This window comes from Lissotriton vulgaris, chromosome 11 (assembly GCF_964263255.1).
Source record: "Lissotriton vulgaris chromosome 11, aLisVul1.2, whole genome shotgun sequence".
NCBI lineage: Eukaryota > Metazoa > Chordata > Amphibia > Caudata > Salamandridae > Lissotriton > Lissotriton vulgaris.
In genome coordinates, this window is record NC_141699.1 from 992,470,416 (window position 1) to 992,487,145 (window position 16,730).

The following is a 16,730-nucleotide window of genomic DNA, read 5'->3' on the forward strand; positions in this document are numbered from 1 at the left end:
TTAATTATTTTCAAAGTTCCACATATTTGAAACCAATAGCTCCTTACAGGGTTCCTGAAATTGTTTGGTCTCGTGACTAGGTGCCTTTTACAGAAAGTCAGTTTGGGGGTTTTGTGTTGTGCATGAACCAACACTATAGGATATTCTGTTGAATGTTTGAATTTAGGGAACACGTGCCTTAGACCTATGCTCCTGTTTGTAAAGCCCCCCGCCCCCTTTATATGGCATAGTACCACTTTTACTGGAGGGCGTTTTTCTGTTTTTAGGACACCTCTTTTGTCTCATTTTGGGACACTTTTTTTTTTGTTTTTTTCTCTTTACCTTTTTAACTGTTTCCCCATCACTACTTTCGTACTACTATTTAGGATAATTTAGACCTATTTTCTGTTTTAAAAAACGAACTGATTTTGGCTTGATTTCCAGCACTCTTTCTTTCCTTTTTGGCCACGTATTATTTCAAACCTTGTTAATTGTTTATGCACACTTTTTAGGTCTGACTTAATAGCGAATATATTTGTATATCTATTGTTGCCATTTTTTTTAAAAATATACACAGTGGGGTTTGGCTCCACCCATAGGAGTTGTACCCTCCTTTAGTTTTTTTTCATGCTCTTTGGTGGATTATTCTGCCTTCAAGCCTTCCATTGGAATGCATGAGGTAGTATTCTGCTTTGAAAGTGTTACTAAACCATCAATATCGGTCATTAGATTATTAATAACTTATTTGCATTCCATGCAAAAGTAATCCTTTTAGCTGCTTTTTTACCCAACAGTTGCAAAGCCAGTAAGGCAGACTATAACGTCATAAATAACGTATGTGTATACCTGTATTTACATGCGTTGACGCATTAAAGCCAGACCTGCTGGCTTTGTTAGCGCTAGTTTACATAGTGTTGTATCAAAAGTCAAAGAAAATCGTTTCTTGGAATAAGGACCGCTTTCTGTGAATGTGTTGTATTTAACCTCATGCGCGCTAGCGGAATTCCGCTCCTGCGCTGAGATTTTTCAAATCGCACTTTGCGTGACGAGCTGGGCTCGTCATCAGCGTGCGAGGAGGCTACGCCATGACGAGCCCAGCTCGTCATCAGCCTCGAAGGGGTTAAGTTACATGCAGGTGTGGTACTCTTGATGTCTAATTTGAAGCCGCTTCTACCAAAGACACCTATGTATGTAGTACTGCATTGATTTTTCTTTTGCAGTAATATTGCCAGCTAGAGATTATTAGAGCAATTTATTTTGCTACTTTGCAGGCATGCTCGTATTGTTTCTCCAGAAATAATCTTCGTATTTAGCAGGTCTTGAAATTCTACTCAGATTTTGAATGATCACCCCCCCCCCCCCCCCCTCAACCTCCCTTCCCCAAGTATGAAAGAAGGGCTTGAGTTTTTTCCCCCCTAAGAACCCCACATTAGTGCATTAGTGTGATACACACGAGAGATCTTTGTTTTTCTGTAATGCCTTCCATGCATTGTGAATCTATAAAAACAGCAGTTATGTGCATAGATGTAACTAATCGTATGACAATCTTGGGGGGTTCGTTCTCAGGTGTGTGTTAAACATCTCCCTAAAATCAGTCGACGGCCATTCCTAATTGATCACCTCACCTTCTGATGCATGAAAATGTAGGTGAAGGTTCTTCCCATTGGCTGGGATGTTTCCCATGTAATGCTTCAGACTGGGGGGGGTCCAAGTGACTCCCTGTTATGTGCTTCTTGCAACAGCAGATACTGCCGGATATTTGCACTGACCTCTTTGCTGTTCAGAAAAAACCCTGCACATTGGGTACTTCAGGTATGTTGTTCTTAATCTCCAGGATAAACTCAAGCGACTGCAGGTTGCATTACGATTGTGCGTAGCTATCTCAATAAAAAAATTTAAACAGCGAAATAAATAAGTGCTGGCCTGCATTGCTACAAATTTTAATTACACAAGTGCCATTATACATTTTTTTCTACCCCTCCAATTTCTTGTTATTTCATCCATTAAAAAAAATCTTGTATTCTTGGCCCTTCCCCAAAGTGACTCTTCCCATTGTCCACTCTGCAAGTGATTAAAACCGTGGCTGTTTTTTTCCCTTTAAATGTACCTTTGCCAGTCTACCCCCGTCACTACCTGCCACCCCTTCACCCCACCCAAGCCCTGCTGTCTTTCTGGTCCTTACTGCCTATGCACCTGCTGCTATGGGCAATGACTTTCTTCCGACTCCCCCTGAAGCTCCAGCCCCCCTGCCCCTTCTCTGCTGAAGGGTCCTCCTTATGCCTACTTTTTCACGTGCCATCTGGCCCTCAAGTCTCGCTTTGGTTTTTTTTCTCTTCCTACTGTCTCTTGGCATCCAGTTCAGCAGGCAGGGCCAATATTATAGATACTTGGTGACCATTTTTTTAGTATCTGTAAAAAAAAAAAAAGATCAGTTTTCAAACTGGTACGGGGCACGTGCCACTTCGGATTATTTTTGCATGAAGCAGCCCCTGCTATGTATGCAAGAGCAGCTTGAAGGGTGTAATTGTCCACAATGAAGGTAGATGATTAGACATTCAGCAAAGGTTGGTATGGCTTGAGCTTCACCACGACAACATTACAAAGGTTGGGCTGTCAATCTTTGAATGAGGCCCGTAATCAGTTTATGATCATTGATGCCCATTGACCTATGTGTGGTATACTTAAGACGTGGAGCATCTTTGTATTGCGGTTACACTAAGGGATATATTATATCATCTGAAACTGACCATTGTGCAGAACATTTTATACTGAGTTCCTGCCCCGCAGATTATTGAAGATTTTCATAGGCAATTTCTTTTTTTATTCTACACTTTGCATTTGCATTTCATGCTCGTAAATCAAAGTGGTAGTAGGATCTTGTAGAAATAGCTTTAGGAAAGCAGAAAAAATTGCCTGTGCCACCTAACGGTGCCCAAACCATTGTAGTCCGCTTTAGAAGAAAATACATTCTTCTAATGTCATATGTCCTGTCAGTTGTTTAGTTTTTGTAATATGAAAGAAATACTGGTCTATAGTGATAGTTCTGCACTTATCTGCATGTAAACTGCAAGTTACTGGTTAAACCTCAACTGGGATCAGTTGAGTTGGGTAGAATAACGCTTACCATGTATCTCTGAAATAGTGTAAGCATGTGCTAGCCAAAACTATGTGTTCAGCATTTGTCGCTTTGAGAAACCGGATTCTATTCACATACTACATGATAGCTCTTTAAGCATATCCCTTTGGGACCATTTCCTGCTGAGAGCTTTGACTTCTATGACGAACTAATGGAGCCTGTGCTCTCACTTATGCCCTTCGAAGTTTTGTGCAACTGTTTGTGCATGGCTGTTTGCTGTTATTCCTTTTTGACTTGTGCTCCATTAGTTCCATTTTTGTTCCATGAGTGCCACATGAATTGATACCCCAACCCGTGCACTGGCCATAGAGCAGTTGATCATTAGTATCTGACCTGCAGTAAACTCTAGAGCCCTTGCTCATTCAGCAAGGATGGGTGCCGTTAACACTGAAGGCCATTGCCATGCAGGTGGCAATTCCGTTTTAAAAGCTTTTACCAATATGTGTTGCATTTGTGACCAGGCTTTACCACCCTTTTGCTTTTTTGTAAAGAATTACGTTTTTGTGTTGGAATTTCCATTCCTCGTTTTCAGGCTTTTGGAGGATTCCAGCCGCCCTTCACTTGAATCATTAAATCCATATTTTGTGTCTCACATTGAGTGATCGAATGTAAGCTGATTAGCATATCAAGTGGTCTAATTTTAGAGAGCTGTAAAGCGCATGAGAAAATCTTCGTAGTCCAGTGAACTAGCTAACTGGAATATTACTCTTTACATAGTTAGTTGGGTTGGGTGGGGTGAGATCGCAGGAGAAATCCATATGCTTGCAGGTTTAGGAGCTCAGTATATTTGAGCTACAGCTTAAAATCAGTGCTACTAAAATAAGTAACTTGCAGTAGCAATTTCTTCTTAAACACATTTTTACTGCTAAATTCTAAACTGTAGTCTGTGTTTTTCAAACCTCACTTTAGTGCCTCTTCATATAGATTGTTGTGGGCATGGTTACACGTTGGACTTCATGGCATTGTGCAGGACATTGGTAGTAAGCAGGATGCCAGTTTCTTTAACATCTGAGAACATTGAGGCAGACCCATTTGTCTACCAGCTATAACATTGTGCAGTATGACTAGCTTGCTGGACAACCCACACTCTTTTTTCTTGCTTGCGACTGGACCTGGTGAATTATGTTTAAATACAAATTGCCCTCTGTGACAGTTTCAAGTTTGCTCGTTAAAGATAGTGATTAGTTTAAGATATCCCTAATTGGATGACCTTGGACAGCATAAGATTAATGCTTAAACTTGTTTGCAGGAGTTTAAAATGTAGCTTCTGTTGCTGTTAAGATGGTTGCCAGGGAAAACTGAAAACATAAGTTCGACAGTCAAAGTGCAAACCAGTTTTGATTTTATTCCCTACAAATTAGGACTCCAAGCCCACTGATTCTTGATCAGAACTACATTAACACCAAGAATCAAGTGATCAAAGCAGAGCGACGGATATTAAAGGAATTGGGATTTTGTGTTCATGTCAAGCATCCCCATAAGGTGAGTTGTATGGCATTAATTTGTTGAGCTTAATCATTTGCATAGTTCGAACACTGTTTAACTTTTCAGGGTTTGATATTTACTGTTAACTGAATAGACAAGGCACCTCACTTTAGGGTGACCAGTCAAACCGGATTTGCAAGGGCAGTTACGGGTTTTGTCATCTGCACTCCGAAATGTCAGTAAATTTAACATCTGGTTTTCAAAGCCTTATCAAGTAATTACAGAGGGTCTCTTTTGTTGCAGAAGGTATATTAGTCAAAACAGATGCCACTGCATATAAAGGTGCATTTTTATAATCTTAATTCTCCGGGGGAGCCTTGACCGATGCAGAATTATACTCCCACTTCGATCATTGTGGGATGTCCCAGTTTTGGGTTTTTAAGAGCCAGCCACTCAATGGTGCTACCAAAAAACTCTGACTTCCCTAAATGATATACCTCTGGACACCATGTTGCTATACCATGAGCCAGAATTCAAACCAATTATACAGCATGATTGAATGTATTGTTGCCCTGATGTGACGTAGATATATTTGGAGTTGTGTATTAAAGAATGTAATTCCTGGGAAACATGTGAATGTCATCACAAGCCAGTCCGCTGTATACAGTGCTTATATTGTAAAATGTCAAAATATATATATATATCTATATCTATATATATCTATCTGGTCATCCTATTGAGCTCGGAAAATCAGAAGGCTGTATCAACTAACCTTCAATCAAACTGGATTTGTGTAGCATGACTAATTACCCCTGAGGGTATCCTTGTGCTGGGAGCCCTGCAGCGAGAAGGGTTCGGTTGAACAGCCAAGTCCTAAATCCTTCCGTATGCACAGGTTTCTAGAGGGTTTGTTGATTTTCAGGCAGTGGTTAATGTATGCTGGTCCTTGGTTGTGTAAGGCCTTGTAGGTGTGGATGAGCACCTTGAATTGACATCTCTTCTGGATGGGGAGCCAGTGGAGCTTCTTGAGGTGTAGGGTGATGTGGGTCTGCTTAGGGAGTTCAAGGATGAGCTCTGTATGGTCTGTCTCTTCAGGAGGTGCGAAGTGATTACTATGTATAGTGCCTTTTCGTAGCCCAACCTGCTGGTGAGTAGTGCTTGAGTGACAATGCATACGGTGTTGATGGGGAGCCACTTGAAGACCTTACCTAGCATTCGAAGAAGGAGGTGAAGGACTGTTCGTCCATTTGGACTGGTGATCCATTTGAGGGAGTCTCCTTGGATTCCAATCTGGTGAAGCCTCTTAATGGTGTGGGGGATACGGAGTTTAACGCGGCTCAATCTAGGAGGACCTGGGCTGCTGTTTTTCCTCGGTCAAGGAGGGTTCAGCTGTCTTTCATCTAGTGGGCGACACTCATCAGCAAGGTTTCCAATGTGGTGAAGCATCTTAAAGGTGTGGTGCGATATGGTGTCTAACACGGCTGAGAAGTCTAAGGAGAAGATATATATACACACACACACTCTGACGAAGGCTAAGGCTGAAACGCATCTTGTTACTTTGCGCAAATAAACCCGAGGATGGTTTAAATCTAACCTGAGTGCTGGTCCGGTCTTTTTTGACAGTGGAGCAGAATATATATATATATATATATATATATATATATATATATATATCTATCCACATTCCAGCCAATCAGGCTGCAGCACCCTCTAGAACCTTCTCCTCAGAAGCTCAAGCTCTTAGATTTTCTACCGCACGCCGTGTGAAGGGAGTCACCCTGAGCTCTACTCAGTTTTCTTCAAATCTTTAAAACCTGTCAACTTCTACAAAAATGTCTACTACTAAGAAATCTTTATTCAGGCCCTGTTCTTCATGTGGGAAACTACGCCTGTTCCATGAGGAACCTCATTAAAAGTGCATCTATTGCCTGTATCCGGACCATGAGGTAAGGGACTGCAAGTTCTGCAGAACTTTTTCTTCAAAGACTCTGAAGGATAGAGAGGCCCGTCTCCTTCTGTGGCTACAGAAGTTGAAGACTACAGATAATCCTATAGCTGATGTGGAGAGTGTGTCTTCCTGCCATTCCAAGACCTCTCTTAAGCGTGGGTCGGAGACTGAGATGCCTTCTCCTTTCCTAAAAAGGAAGAAGTTTGTGGACTCTCCAAAGTCTGTCTCCCCACGGGATCTGCCGGCCTCTACGCATACAGTCCCAAGCTGGGCCCTCGTCATCTAAACCGAAAACCAGCTCGTCGACGTGCTCGTTGAGGACGACAAGAACCGTCGACATTGTACCTACAATGACTACATGCTCTGTCGTCGAAGACTGCGATAACGTCCTCCTCGTCGACTGCGTACCAAGAGGTTAGGCCCATAACCTCCATTGTGAAGAGCTTGTCGACGGCGATTAAATCCGTCTCCTGACTACCTTGCCAAAGAAACATTCGTCGACTAAGGCTTCGTCGACGCGTCGCTTGTCGACTGTACCGCCTTCGTCGACTGTACCGCCTTCGTCGACTGTACCGCCTTCGTCGACTGTACCGCCTTCGTCGACGGCACCGCCTTCGTCGACTAAGAAAACCTCGTTGATGACAGCCGCACCATCGAAGGGAAAAGTCCTGGCTCCGTCGACGTCTTCCACTTCATCTTCGACGCCTGGTTCTGAATTGTCAAATCCATCGACGACTGTTTCAACCACGAGCTCGTCGACAGTCACTATTCTCTGGAGACTGCAACAACCTTTATTGTGGTGACGGCTTCTATTGTGAAACGTTCCGCTCCGCTGGATTTGAGTCCTCTTCAAGGTGATTCTCGCCCCCCTGCTCAACTATTTGCGTCTGCAGAGGAGGAACCTTCAGATGGTTCTTATGTTGATGACACCTTTCGCCCTGCTGTAAGTCCTTCGGAGCTCAATATAAAATATCAGGACTATGAGGATGAGGACATTGATGACCGGGGTTCACTCTTCCAAGTTCATGATGACCAGCTGGATGTTAACCACAAGGTTCCTATGGCACAAATACCGGTGTCTTTGATATCGAACCTTCAGCACATGTTAGACGATTATAATCGCTGATTCCCACCTTCAGCACAGAATTCTCCTGCTCCGCCTCTTCCAGCACAAGAGCCAATTTCTGTTGCTCAGCCAAAATAGCCAGTTCTTCCAGATCCTGGTACTGATGATGATGTCCGCCATGATACGGACCAGGACGACGGCGCTGTCCTTACAGACTGGGACAACTATCGGGCCCAGACACCGTCTCCTCCTCCTGCTTCTCCCCTAGCTTCTCCACCAGTGGACATTGGGGGTTTCCACAACTTGATGGTGAGAGCCGCAAAACATTTCGACTTGCCTATGGATGTCAAACAAACGGACTGCTTCCTTTATGACTTCAAGGATCAACCTTTGAAGCAAGTACATACCATCCTGATTGAGTTCATATGGCAGGAGGGGCTTCAACTTATGGAACGCCTAACTCCATCCCAGCCGTGCTTCCGCACCTTGACAAGAAGTACAAGGCGCAGGCGGATTCACTGGCATGCCTTGTGTCCTAACCTAAGGCTGACTCTGTCATTACGCAGGCTGCCCAGAAGAGGTCGCGTAAACCGGCAACTCTGTTGACTTCCCACCGGATCAGAAGGGTGGCCGCCTGGATACCATTGGGAAGAAATTCACCACTATGGCTGCCACGACGGTCAGGGCGGCAAAGTCCTTGGCCATCCTCGGACGATATGACAGTCAGATGTGGTCAGAGATCGCTGCTTTGGTTGACCAACTTCCAGAATCCTCCATGGCTGAAGGTCATAAGATTGTACAGGAGGGAGAGAAGATCACCTCTGAAATTATAGACTGTGCCATTGATATTTCTTCGGGCTTCAGACAGCTCGCAGGTGCTGCAGTCTTACGAAGGCAGGGCTGGCTTAAGTTCCGGCTTTTCGGCCAGAAGTACAGGCGAGGGTGCTTGACTTGTCTTTTGATGGAGAGTCACTTTTCGGCAAGCATGTGGACGATGCCTTAGAGCCAATCAAGAAGGACACGGACACTGCTCGTGCTCTGGGATCTCTCCAATACCGGAAGCGGCCCTTTCATGGAGCACGTGGCAGGGGTTCTTCCTCCATTTTTCGTGGCTCCTCGCAGTACCGCTCCTATGGTGAAAACAAGCAGCGCTACTCCTATCAAACTAAAAATAGGCAATCCAATTCCAGGCCTTATCGAAGTAAGAGCACCTACAGAGGAGCTGCTACCTCTAAAAACAGTGACTTTCCCAGGGGCAAGTGTTCTCCTGCTCTGAAGATTGGAGGTCGGATCTCCCAGCACTTCTGCAATTGGTCAAAGATAACTTCAGATAGTTGGGTCCTGGATGTCCTCTTAAAGTGCCACGCTCGCAAATTTCTCAAATTTCCTCCCACCCTCTGGCCCTCCCCCAGCACATTTGAAGGAACTGTTTGCGCAGGTCAAAATTATGATACAGAAAGGGGCTGGCCAAGTAGTTCCTCGATTACAAGGGAAGGGCTTTTATTCCCGCTTTTTCCTTATCAGGAAAAAAATCAGGAAAGTGGCGCCCTATTTTAGACCTCCGAACCCTCAACAGACCGGGATAGCTTGTAATACTTTTTTGTGCCTATTTCTTTGGCAATTATATTTCAGTATGCACGTTTGTTATTCTGTCTTGCTGCTGTCTGCCTATCAACCCAGTTTTTATCCTGGATTTGTTCCTTGTTTTGTTGCTTTTTCTCTCCTGTACTGATTTTTCAATATGTTTATTTCTAGTTGTTTAGATGCAGAGTATTCAAGAAACTGCAACCTTATCAGTTTATTTATTTGCTTTGCATTATTGACTAAGTTCAGACTTATGTTTTGGTTCTTTGTTGGGCCCCGTTGTTTTAGTTTTTCCTGTAATTTTTGTATCCGCTTTTTAGTAACAATTTGAAAGTTTTTTTTCGGATTTGTAGAGTGAGTTGTCTGTAATGGTTGTGTCGTGCCTATTGCGTTAATAATTTTGTTGAGTGTCGATGAATTCCACTGGATCCGTCCTTGGGCTTGATTGACCATAACTGTACTATGAGTATACATGTGACCTGGTAATGCAAGTTGTGTTTTCCACTCTGTATCTGCTTGCAACATTGCATGATCGCTTCCCTGTGGAAAGGTAATCTTAAGTTTAAAAACTGTGCCGAACAGATCCGAGCTACAAATCCTGTAGTCCAGGATTGAGGAGCTGCAGTTCCCTTGTCTTGTGGATGATGCAGGAATGTCTCCTTCTACATTGCCATTTAATATTACTCCATTTAACGTCGGGAGTGAGGCTAATAGGATTTTCCCTGTTTTGTCGGCTTTGTTTTCTTTGGGAAATAAAGGGGTGGAGATCGCCAGAGCTGCTTCTTTGTCACAGTTTGCCCATTTTTCAAGCAACTCATTTGATATTTTTCCATTGAAGTCGCCTGTGACAAAAAGTGACGGATAGCCTTGTCCCTCTACTACCTTTTTGATTGCTTCGAGTATTTCTATAGCAAGTGCATCCATTTTTGCACTGGGGAGGGATGTAAACATTGAAGATAAGATCTTTTGGGTTTTCTAGTGGGTTGATCCCAAATTTGATCTTGATACTTGGAAAATTCTTTGACTCAGTTGGGATTATTTCTTGAGCCCACTTGTAGCCTTCAATAAGTATTGCTATCCCACCTTTCGCGTGTCCCTGGTCGACCTGCTCTGCGGGGATATCATATACGTAGTATTCTTCATGGTCAAAATTTGTTATAGACCAGGTTTCTTGTAAGGCCACTATCCCTGGATGCTCTTTTGTTATTACAGCTAATTTGTCTTGTGTGTTTCCGGCGATATTCCTGTTAATGGCTATTCAAATTCTACGCGATCCAAGCCCATGAGTGGTCCCTCGTTATTTCCCTCTTTGGAGTATTTTTACTCCAGCTTCTCCTTTCTCCATTCGTTATGGAAACAAATGTTTTCCCAATAGGGATTTGGAGGATTATTGATGGAGAGTTTTTGATTAGATTTCTGAGTCTAGTGAAATTCTTCTGATAGTTCCGACTTATGGAATTCGCAAATTTGCACTGGAGTTAAGTCATAGCCGTATTTGTGGAGAGTCTCACTTTCCTTTAATATTATTCCTGGAGACCAGCATTCAACAATCGCTGTAGTGGTTTTAGATTTTTCAGGGAACGTTACTAGTTTTACTTCATTTCTGGCTAAGGAATGTAACAGCTGTATCTTTGGTAGCAAATTAATAATGCAAGCGCGATTGAGCAGAGCGTCGCCTGAAGGGAATAGATCAAGCAACAAGCTACTGTGGTCCAGGCTGTATTAGGAACACTTTTTCAAGCTACTGCAACAAATATAGGTTGCCACCGCTAGGGAGGAAAAACTGCTTTATAGTCTATGCTAAAGTATACTTGACAGTGACATGTAATCCTCTTTTTAAATAAACATTTTATGTAAAAGAGCAGTCTCCGATATCTTGATAAAACTTGTTTAATTGTTGGTGTGTGTGTGTGTGCGCCCTTAGAGATAGGTGAAGCGTTTTACTTCATATTGTGCTATAAAACTAATGCACATTTTGTTTTTCTTCCTCATATAGATTATAGTAATGTATCTTCAAGTGTTGGAATGTGAACGGAACGAAACACTTGTTCAGACTGCCTGGTAAGCTCTTGTGATTGTTCTGAAAATAGTAGTAGTTATAGTATGTACTATTGCTTCAGCCAGAAATCGGGCTGGTAATGCCAGGATAGTGAACTGTACCTAACATAACCCAAGAACGCTAATATTATGTTGGTTAGAAAAATTTGAAACGTTTCTCCACTCATTTCTGTAGTGCAGAAATGAATGTCTAGTACAGTGTTTGTTTTGTTTGTGTTTTCCTTTTGGGTCCTTTCTCCTGCCAGTATTTTTAAAAACTTTTTGTAGTGTCTTGATTTATGCCATAAGTCTTGTGTCTAAAGACTTGGTGGCGCATATCTCAGTGTGCTGAACCTAAAGGTCTTTGTATCTGCGTAGCATCCACCACCCCCTACACATTCTTTATGCATGTAGGAAGCTGGCTCTTTATGATCTATCAATCTGATATACAGTGTAAGGAGTCCTGTTCCCTTCATGGACAGCAGGTTGCTCTAGCATTCCCAAGGTGCTGTACTAGGGGTAGTGTGGTTGAGCAGCTTTAGGCTTAATCGAGAGGAGTGCAAGACATTTGTGTGACAAAGTGACTCTATATATATATATATATATATATATATATACTGGACTAGAATGAAGTACAGTGTGTATAGAGTCCACCACCCCGAGAGTTATAACAGAGGTTGAAGTCAGAACTCACCTTACTCTCCAAAGTGGTAGCTTGGTCGAGCAGTAAGGCTGTACCAGAGGACAGTGTAAAGCATTTGTTGTACACACTCGGTCAGCAAAAGGTTTCACGCACTCAAGGACTGAACTCCAGGCCAATTGTTTCTATATCCACAGATATAGGTGTTTTATTTTTAGAACCAACAGTTATAAAAATATACTTTTCTTGTTATGAGTTCTCTCATATAATTACTTTGCAAAGGAGTAATAAAGTTTGTGCACACAATTAATACAGTATTGACAGTAAGCAACACAATCCTAAAACACACTATGGCATTGAGCTCAATGGGTTTTCCACATGTAAGTACAGTTGATTACTATATAGATTAGTTTAGTAGTCCCATGACTAGATCTGAGATTCAGTCCTGGGGTCTAAGCTGAAACCGGGTTAGCAAAAACGTTTTAGTTAATGTAGTGAATTTTCAGGACTATAATGTTATTCAATGGGAGAAAATTCAGGTTGCAGGTAAAGTACGATTTCGTTACTTTTGTAACCCAACACTGGTCTACTAGGGCCAGCACTGGGGTCTTAACTCAAAACAGGTAGGTAATTGCGTTTCAATGTTTTGTGTGATTTTTAAAGAATATTTCAAGTTTTCAAAAGTAGACACTAGGAAGAAATTTCCTAGAAAAGCAGACAATGGGTTCCTATGGAGAAAATACAGATTACTAGTAACCCCGCTAGGGATTACTTTTGTGGTTCAGTACTGGGCTGAAAGGTAGAGCACTGGCTTCTCCCCTGATCACAGTTGAGTACTTCGGAATTCGGACTTTGACTGATTTTATCTGAATATTTTCAGGTTTCAAAACTTAACACATAAAATTTCCGAGTCAAAATGAGTCCATGTTATCCAATGGCAGGTAAGTAAATTACCGGTTTCCAGGTGAGTACTTGGTTGGTGAAGTTAAGGTTCTGGGCATAGACTCCGGGGTCCCCCAGGGTCAGGTAAGTACAGTTAGTTCACTCCCAGCAGCACAGGGGCAGCCGGGTGCAGATGTAGGTAGGCCCAATGATATCCAATGAGGGAAGGGGGCCTTGGGTTGGTGGCGGCTGGCTAGCAGGCCACGTGGCTGTGAGAGCTGGGCTCCTGGTCACTTGCTCAGGGCAAGGGGAAAGTAGGATAGGACACAGGGGTCACAGCCAGCGGCACTCGGGCTACTGTGTGCAGGGTGCTTTTGAGCCGTCGGGCGCTCAATATTATCCAATGGGAAAGGTAAAAAAGGAACAAAGGCAGAGAGGCTCGGACGGAGACTCTCCAGGGCCGACCAGCACTTCGAGAGGTAAGTTGGGATCTTGGAGCACAGGTAGGTACCCCAAAGGGAGGCACAGGGGGCTGTAGGGCGCCGTGTGCAGGGGTGTCTTTGGGTGTCGGAAAAGCTTACCCTCGGCTGGTCGCGGTTGGGTTGGCCCCTGATTCTGAGTCTGCAGGCGTCGGCTGGTTCTTCGAGGAGGGTCTTTAGGCACTGGACTTCGGGATCCAGTCGCCGGGGGGACGTCCTCGTGGTCTTGGTTCGGCGGGTGCAGAGTGGGCTGGTCCAGAGCTTCCTGGTTGGCACCAGGTGGGTTGTTGCAGCAGAGCCTCTGCTAATGAGAGACCCAGTCTTCATGAGGGTCAAGGCAGGCAGGTCCTTCTGGTGTCCCAAGGTTGCTGTCCGCAGGAGTCGCCGGAATTAAACAAGAGCGGGTTCCAGGATCGACAGGCCGGTAGGGCTGGGGCCAAGGCAGTTGTTGTCGTCCTGTTAGCAGCTGCACGGCGGGTCTTCTACTTGATCTTCTTTCTTCTTTTCGTATCTGGCTCTGAGGAAGGAAGGTTCAGGGAGCCCCTAAATACTGAATTTAGGGGTGTTACAGGTAGGGCAAGGACAGGGACCAATGGGTCCCTGCCCTGGGTACACCCCCTAGCCTGCTCCTCTCCTGTGGGAGGGGGGCAGTAGCCTAGCTGTGATAGGGCAGGGCTCCCCATCTTCAAGATGGCCGGAGCCCGGGGTCGTGCTTCACCTCTTCTCTCCCACCTGATTGGTGGGGTTGGCACAGACTGGCACCCCCCCACCCTGACGTCGTTTTTCCCGCTAGAGTGGGGGCAGGACTGGTGGGGGCTGGTCGCTGGGTACATCAAATGGTCTGGAGAAGCTCACAGAGACCGCATGCCTTTGAACCTTCCCCCTGCCCATCCTGGGGGAGGAGACCTAGCACCTCACCCAGGATGTGCATTGTTGCAGGTCCAGAAGAGAGCGGGGGCTCTCCTACCCAGGGGTCCAGCAATATGTCTGTTGTGTGGCAGCCTCTGCAGCCACTCAGCCGGATGTGGTTTGCAGGTTAGGGTTTCAGAGGGCATTTTACATTAAATCCCACACTGGCATCAGTACGGGTTTAATGTGCTGAGAAGTTTGATACCAAACTTGTCAGCCTTCAGTGTAGCCCTTATGGTGCTGTGGAGTTCGTAATGCCAACCTCCCAGCACCATATACTCTTAATGGCATCACGGGGTACTGTAGGGGCACAGGGCTCATGCACCTGTGCCCACACCTCGGGCATAGGGCACCCAGCTAGAGGGGTGACTGAAGTATGCCAGGGCAGTGGGTTCTGTGGGCATGGCACACAGGGATTTGTGCCTTGACTCTGGTTTTAGTTCTGTACTTAGGCACTCAGCCTGCAAAGGCAGGGTGTGGGTGCCAGGGTGCAGGGCCCATGAGGGTGGCACAATAAGTGCTGCAGCCCTCAGGGGTCTTCTCTGGTCACCATGCCCTAGGTACCTAGGGTACCAAATACATGGGGCTGACAGGCGGCCATAGATGCCAATTGGGTTTTGTTTCAGTATAGTTTTAGGGAAGGGACACAGTCCCTGGGTACCTGGTTGGCAGGAGCCCAGAGCACACTCAGTCAAAGCACATCAGCAATTCAGGAAAAAGTGGGGGCATACCAAGGCAAGAAAGATGGCACTTTCTCACAATTTGCAATTACACAATGATCAATAAATGACACACGCAGCACAAGAAGGAGATGCACAACAATTTATTAAAATAGCAAGTAACCTTTATGTATGTTTAGGCATCAGAGAGAAATCATTTAGGTAAATAGTTTTTTTTTAAAATCTTATTCGTTACAACCAACAGTGTGCATTTGAGGACAATACTTTTTTTGTTCATATACATCCATCAGTACTGGACAATAATCAAACTGCATTTATACATTACATAGTATTCACACCGTCTGTGTTTCTATGCATCTCCAATTCCACAGTCGGGGACACCACTATATCCCCCCAATATTTATTCCAGCTGGACCATTTCCGGACCCATTTCTTGGGGCAACCCCTTGCTACAAAAACCTCAGCTTCCGCCACCATACATCTGTCAAGTTATTTCGCCCACATATGGACACTCTGAGTAGCTGCTCCTCCCCATCTTTTCGCTATTTCCCCGTTTAACCAGCGGACAGCCGAGAGTAGTAAACTGCTGTTCCACCTCAGTCAGGTCAGTCGCCTCCCATATATTCAACAAATCCAGTTGTGGCGTCAGGGCAATCTCCTTACCTAGGGCCTTATGCGTGTGTTCAGAAGACCCCTCCCACAGGACATGTGACCTCTGGCAGCTCCATATAGTGTGATCAAATGTCACCTGATGGCCACATCCCCTCAGACAAAAATAATCTGACCTAGAACCTATTTTCACCAGGGTCTGCCCCGTCATATACGAGTGGTGCAGTATCCGAAGTTGGATTAGCCTACATTTTTGCGTGATGGCCGCCTCCCGATGAGACATCAGGGCCTCCTGCCACTCTTCGTCGCTTAGTACGCCCAAATCATCCTGCCATCTCGGAGTCTCTGGAAAGCATCAGGAAGGTTGTTGCATAGTTTCCTATATGTATGGGAGATGGCCTTTGAGGTCAGTGGCCCATCCAACAATCTGAAGTGGCAATGAATCCGGTACGTCTGTAAGAGACGAGAAAGCCACCTTAAGTGCATGGCGGATTTTCAAGTATCTATCCGCTTCTCCTTGGGTTAATTGATATCGTTTCCGAAGTTCCGCAAATGAAAGTATCTCCCCACCCCCCCCCCCTTTGACCAGGTCTTTCACTACAATGATACCAATCAGGTCCTATTTGTCGAACCCGGGCTGATGACACAGCATGCCCAGTTTCTGTGTATACTAGAGTGGGGCCACCTTAGTAAGAATGCCAGCCCAACCGGGAGTTCACCTTTCGCCAGATCTCCGTGTGCAATGTAGGCCCAAAGAAGCGCCTCTTGTTTTTCCTATCATTTACCTACAGGGCCCCCAAATACCCGGACCGGTCAGTTTGGTAGCGCTCGAGTGCGTATGCTGGGTCTTCCGGAGGGCAGTAGATCCAGCGATTGACAGTCAATAATTGTGCTGCCCAATAGTAAAGTTATAGGTGGGGGAGCGCAATGCCCCCATCATACCAACTCTTCGTCAGTTTCTTTAGCGCTACCCTTGGTGCCCTCCCATCCCACAATAGCGTACGGACCTCTCCTTCCACCGTTTTGAAATAAGAATCCGGGACTTTATACGGGCAATTCTGAAGGATATATAAAAATTGAGGAAGGGCCAGCATCTTAAACAGTGCCGCCCTGCCTGTCCGTGAGAGCGGGAGGGACCGCCAATGTTTCCCCACCGCTCGGAGTAGAGTCAGCAGCGGGGCCAAATTTGAACTGTAGAACAGATCGGGATCTGCCGTAACATAAATCCCTAAGTATCTAAACCCATCTTTTGCCACTACTATGGAGCAGTCCGCCGGAAGCAGAGTGACCTGCCCCCACAGCATATACAACACTGATTTATGCCAGTTTATCGCATACCCGGAATACCTGCCAAAA

The 16,730-nt window shown here is 44.9% G+C and overlaps 1 protein-coding gene across 2 annotated transcripts in view; it reads left to right on the forward strand.

Annotated features, from left to right (window-relative positions):
- CCNL1 (cyclin L1) overlaps nucleotides 1-16,730 on the forward strand; it is a 218,975-nt gene that overhangs the window by 97,917 nt on the left and 104,328 nt on the right. For both annotated transcript variants that reach the window (XM_086944229.1, XM_086944230.1), the window contains exons 4-5: nucleotides 4,477-4,597; nucleotides 11,135-11,199. In XM_086944229.1, the coding sequence (XP_086800355.1) occupies nucleotides 4,477-4,597; nucleotides 11,135-11,199 (186 nt within the window). The remainder of the gene's footprint in view (nucleotides 1-4,476; nucleotides 4,598-11,134; nucleotides 11,200-16,730) is intronic.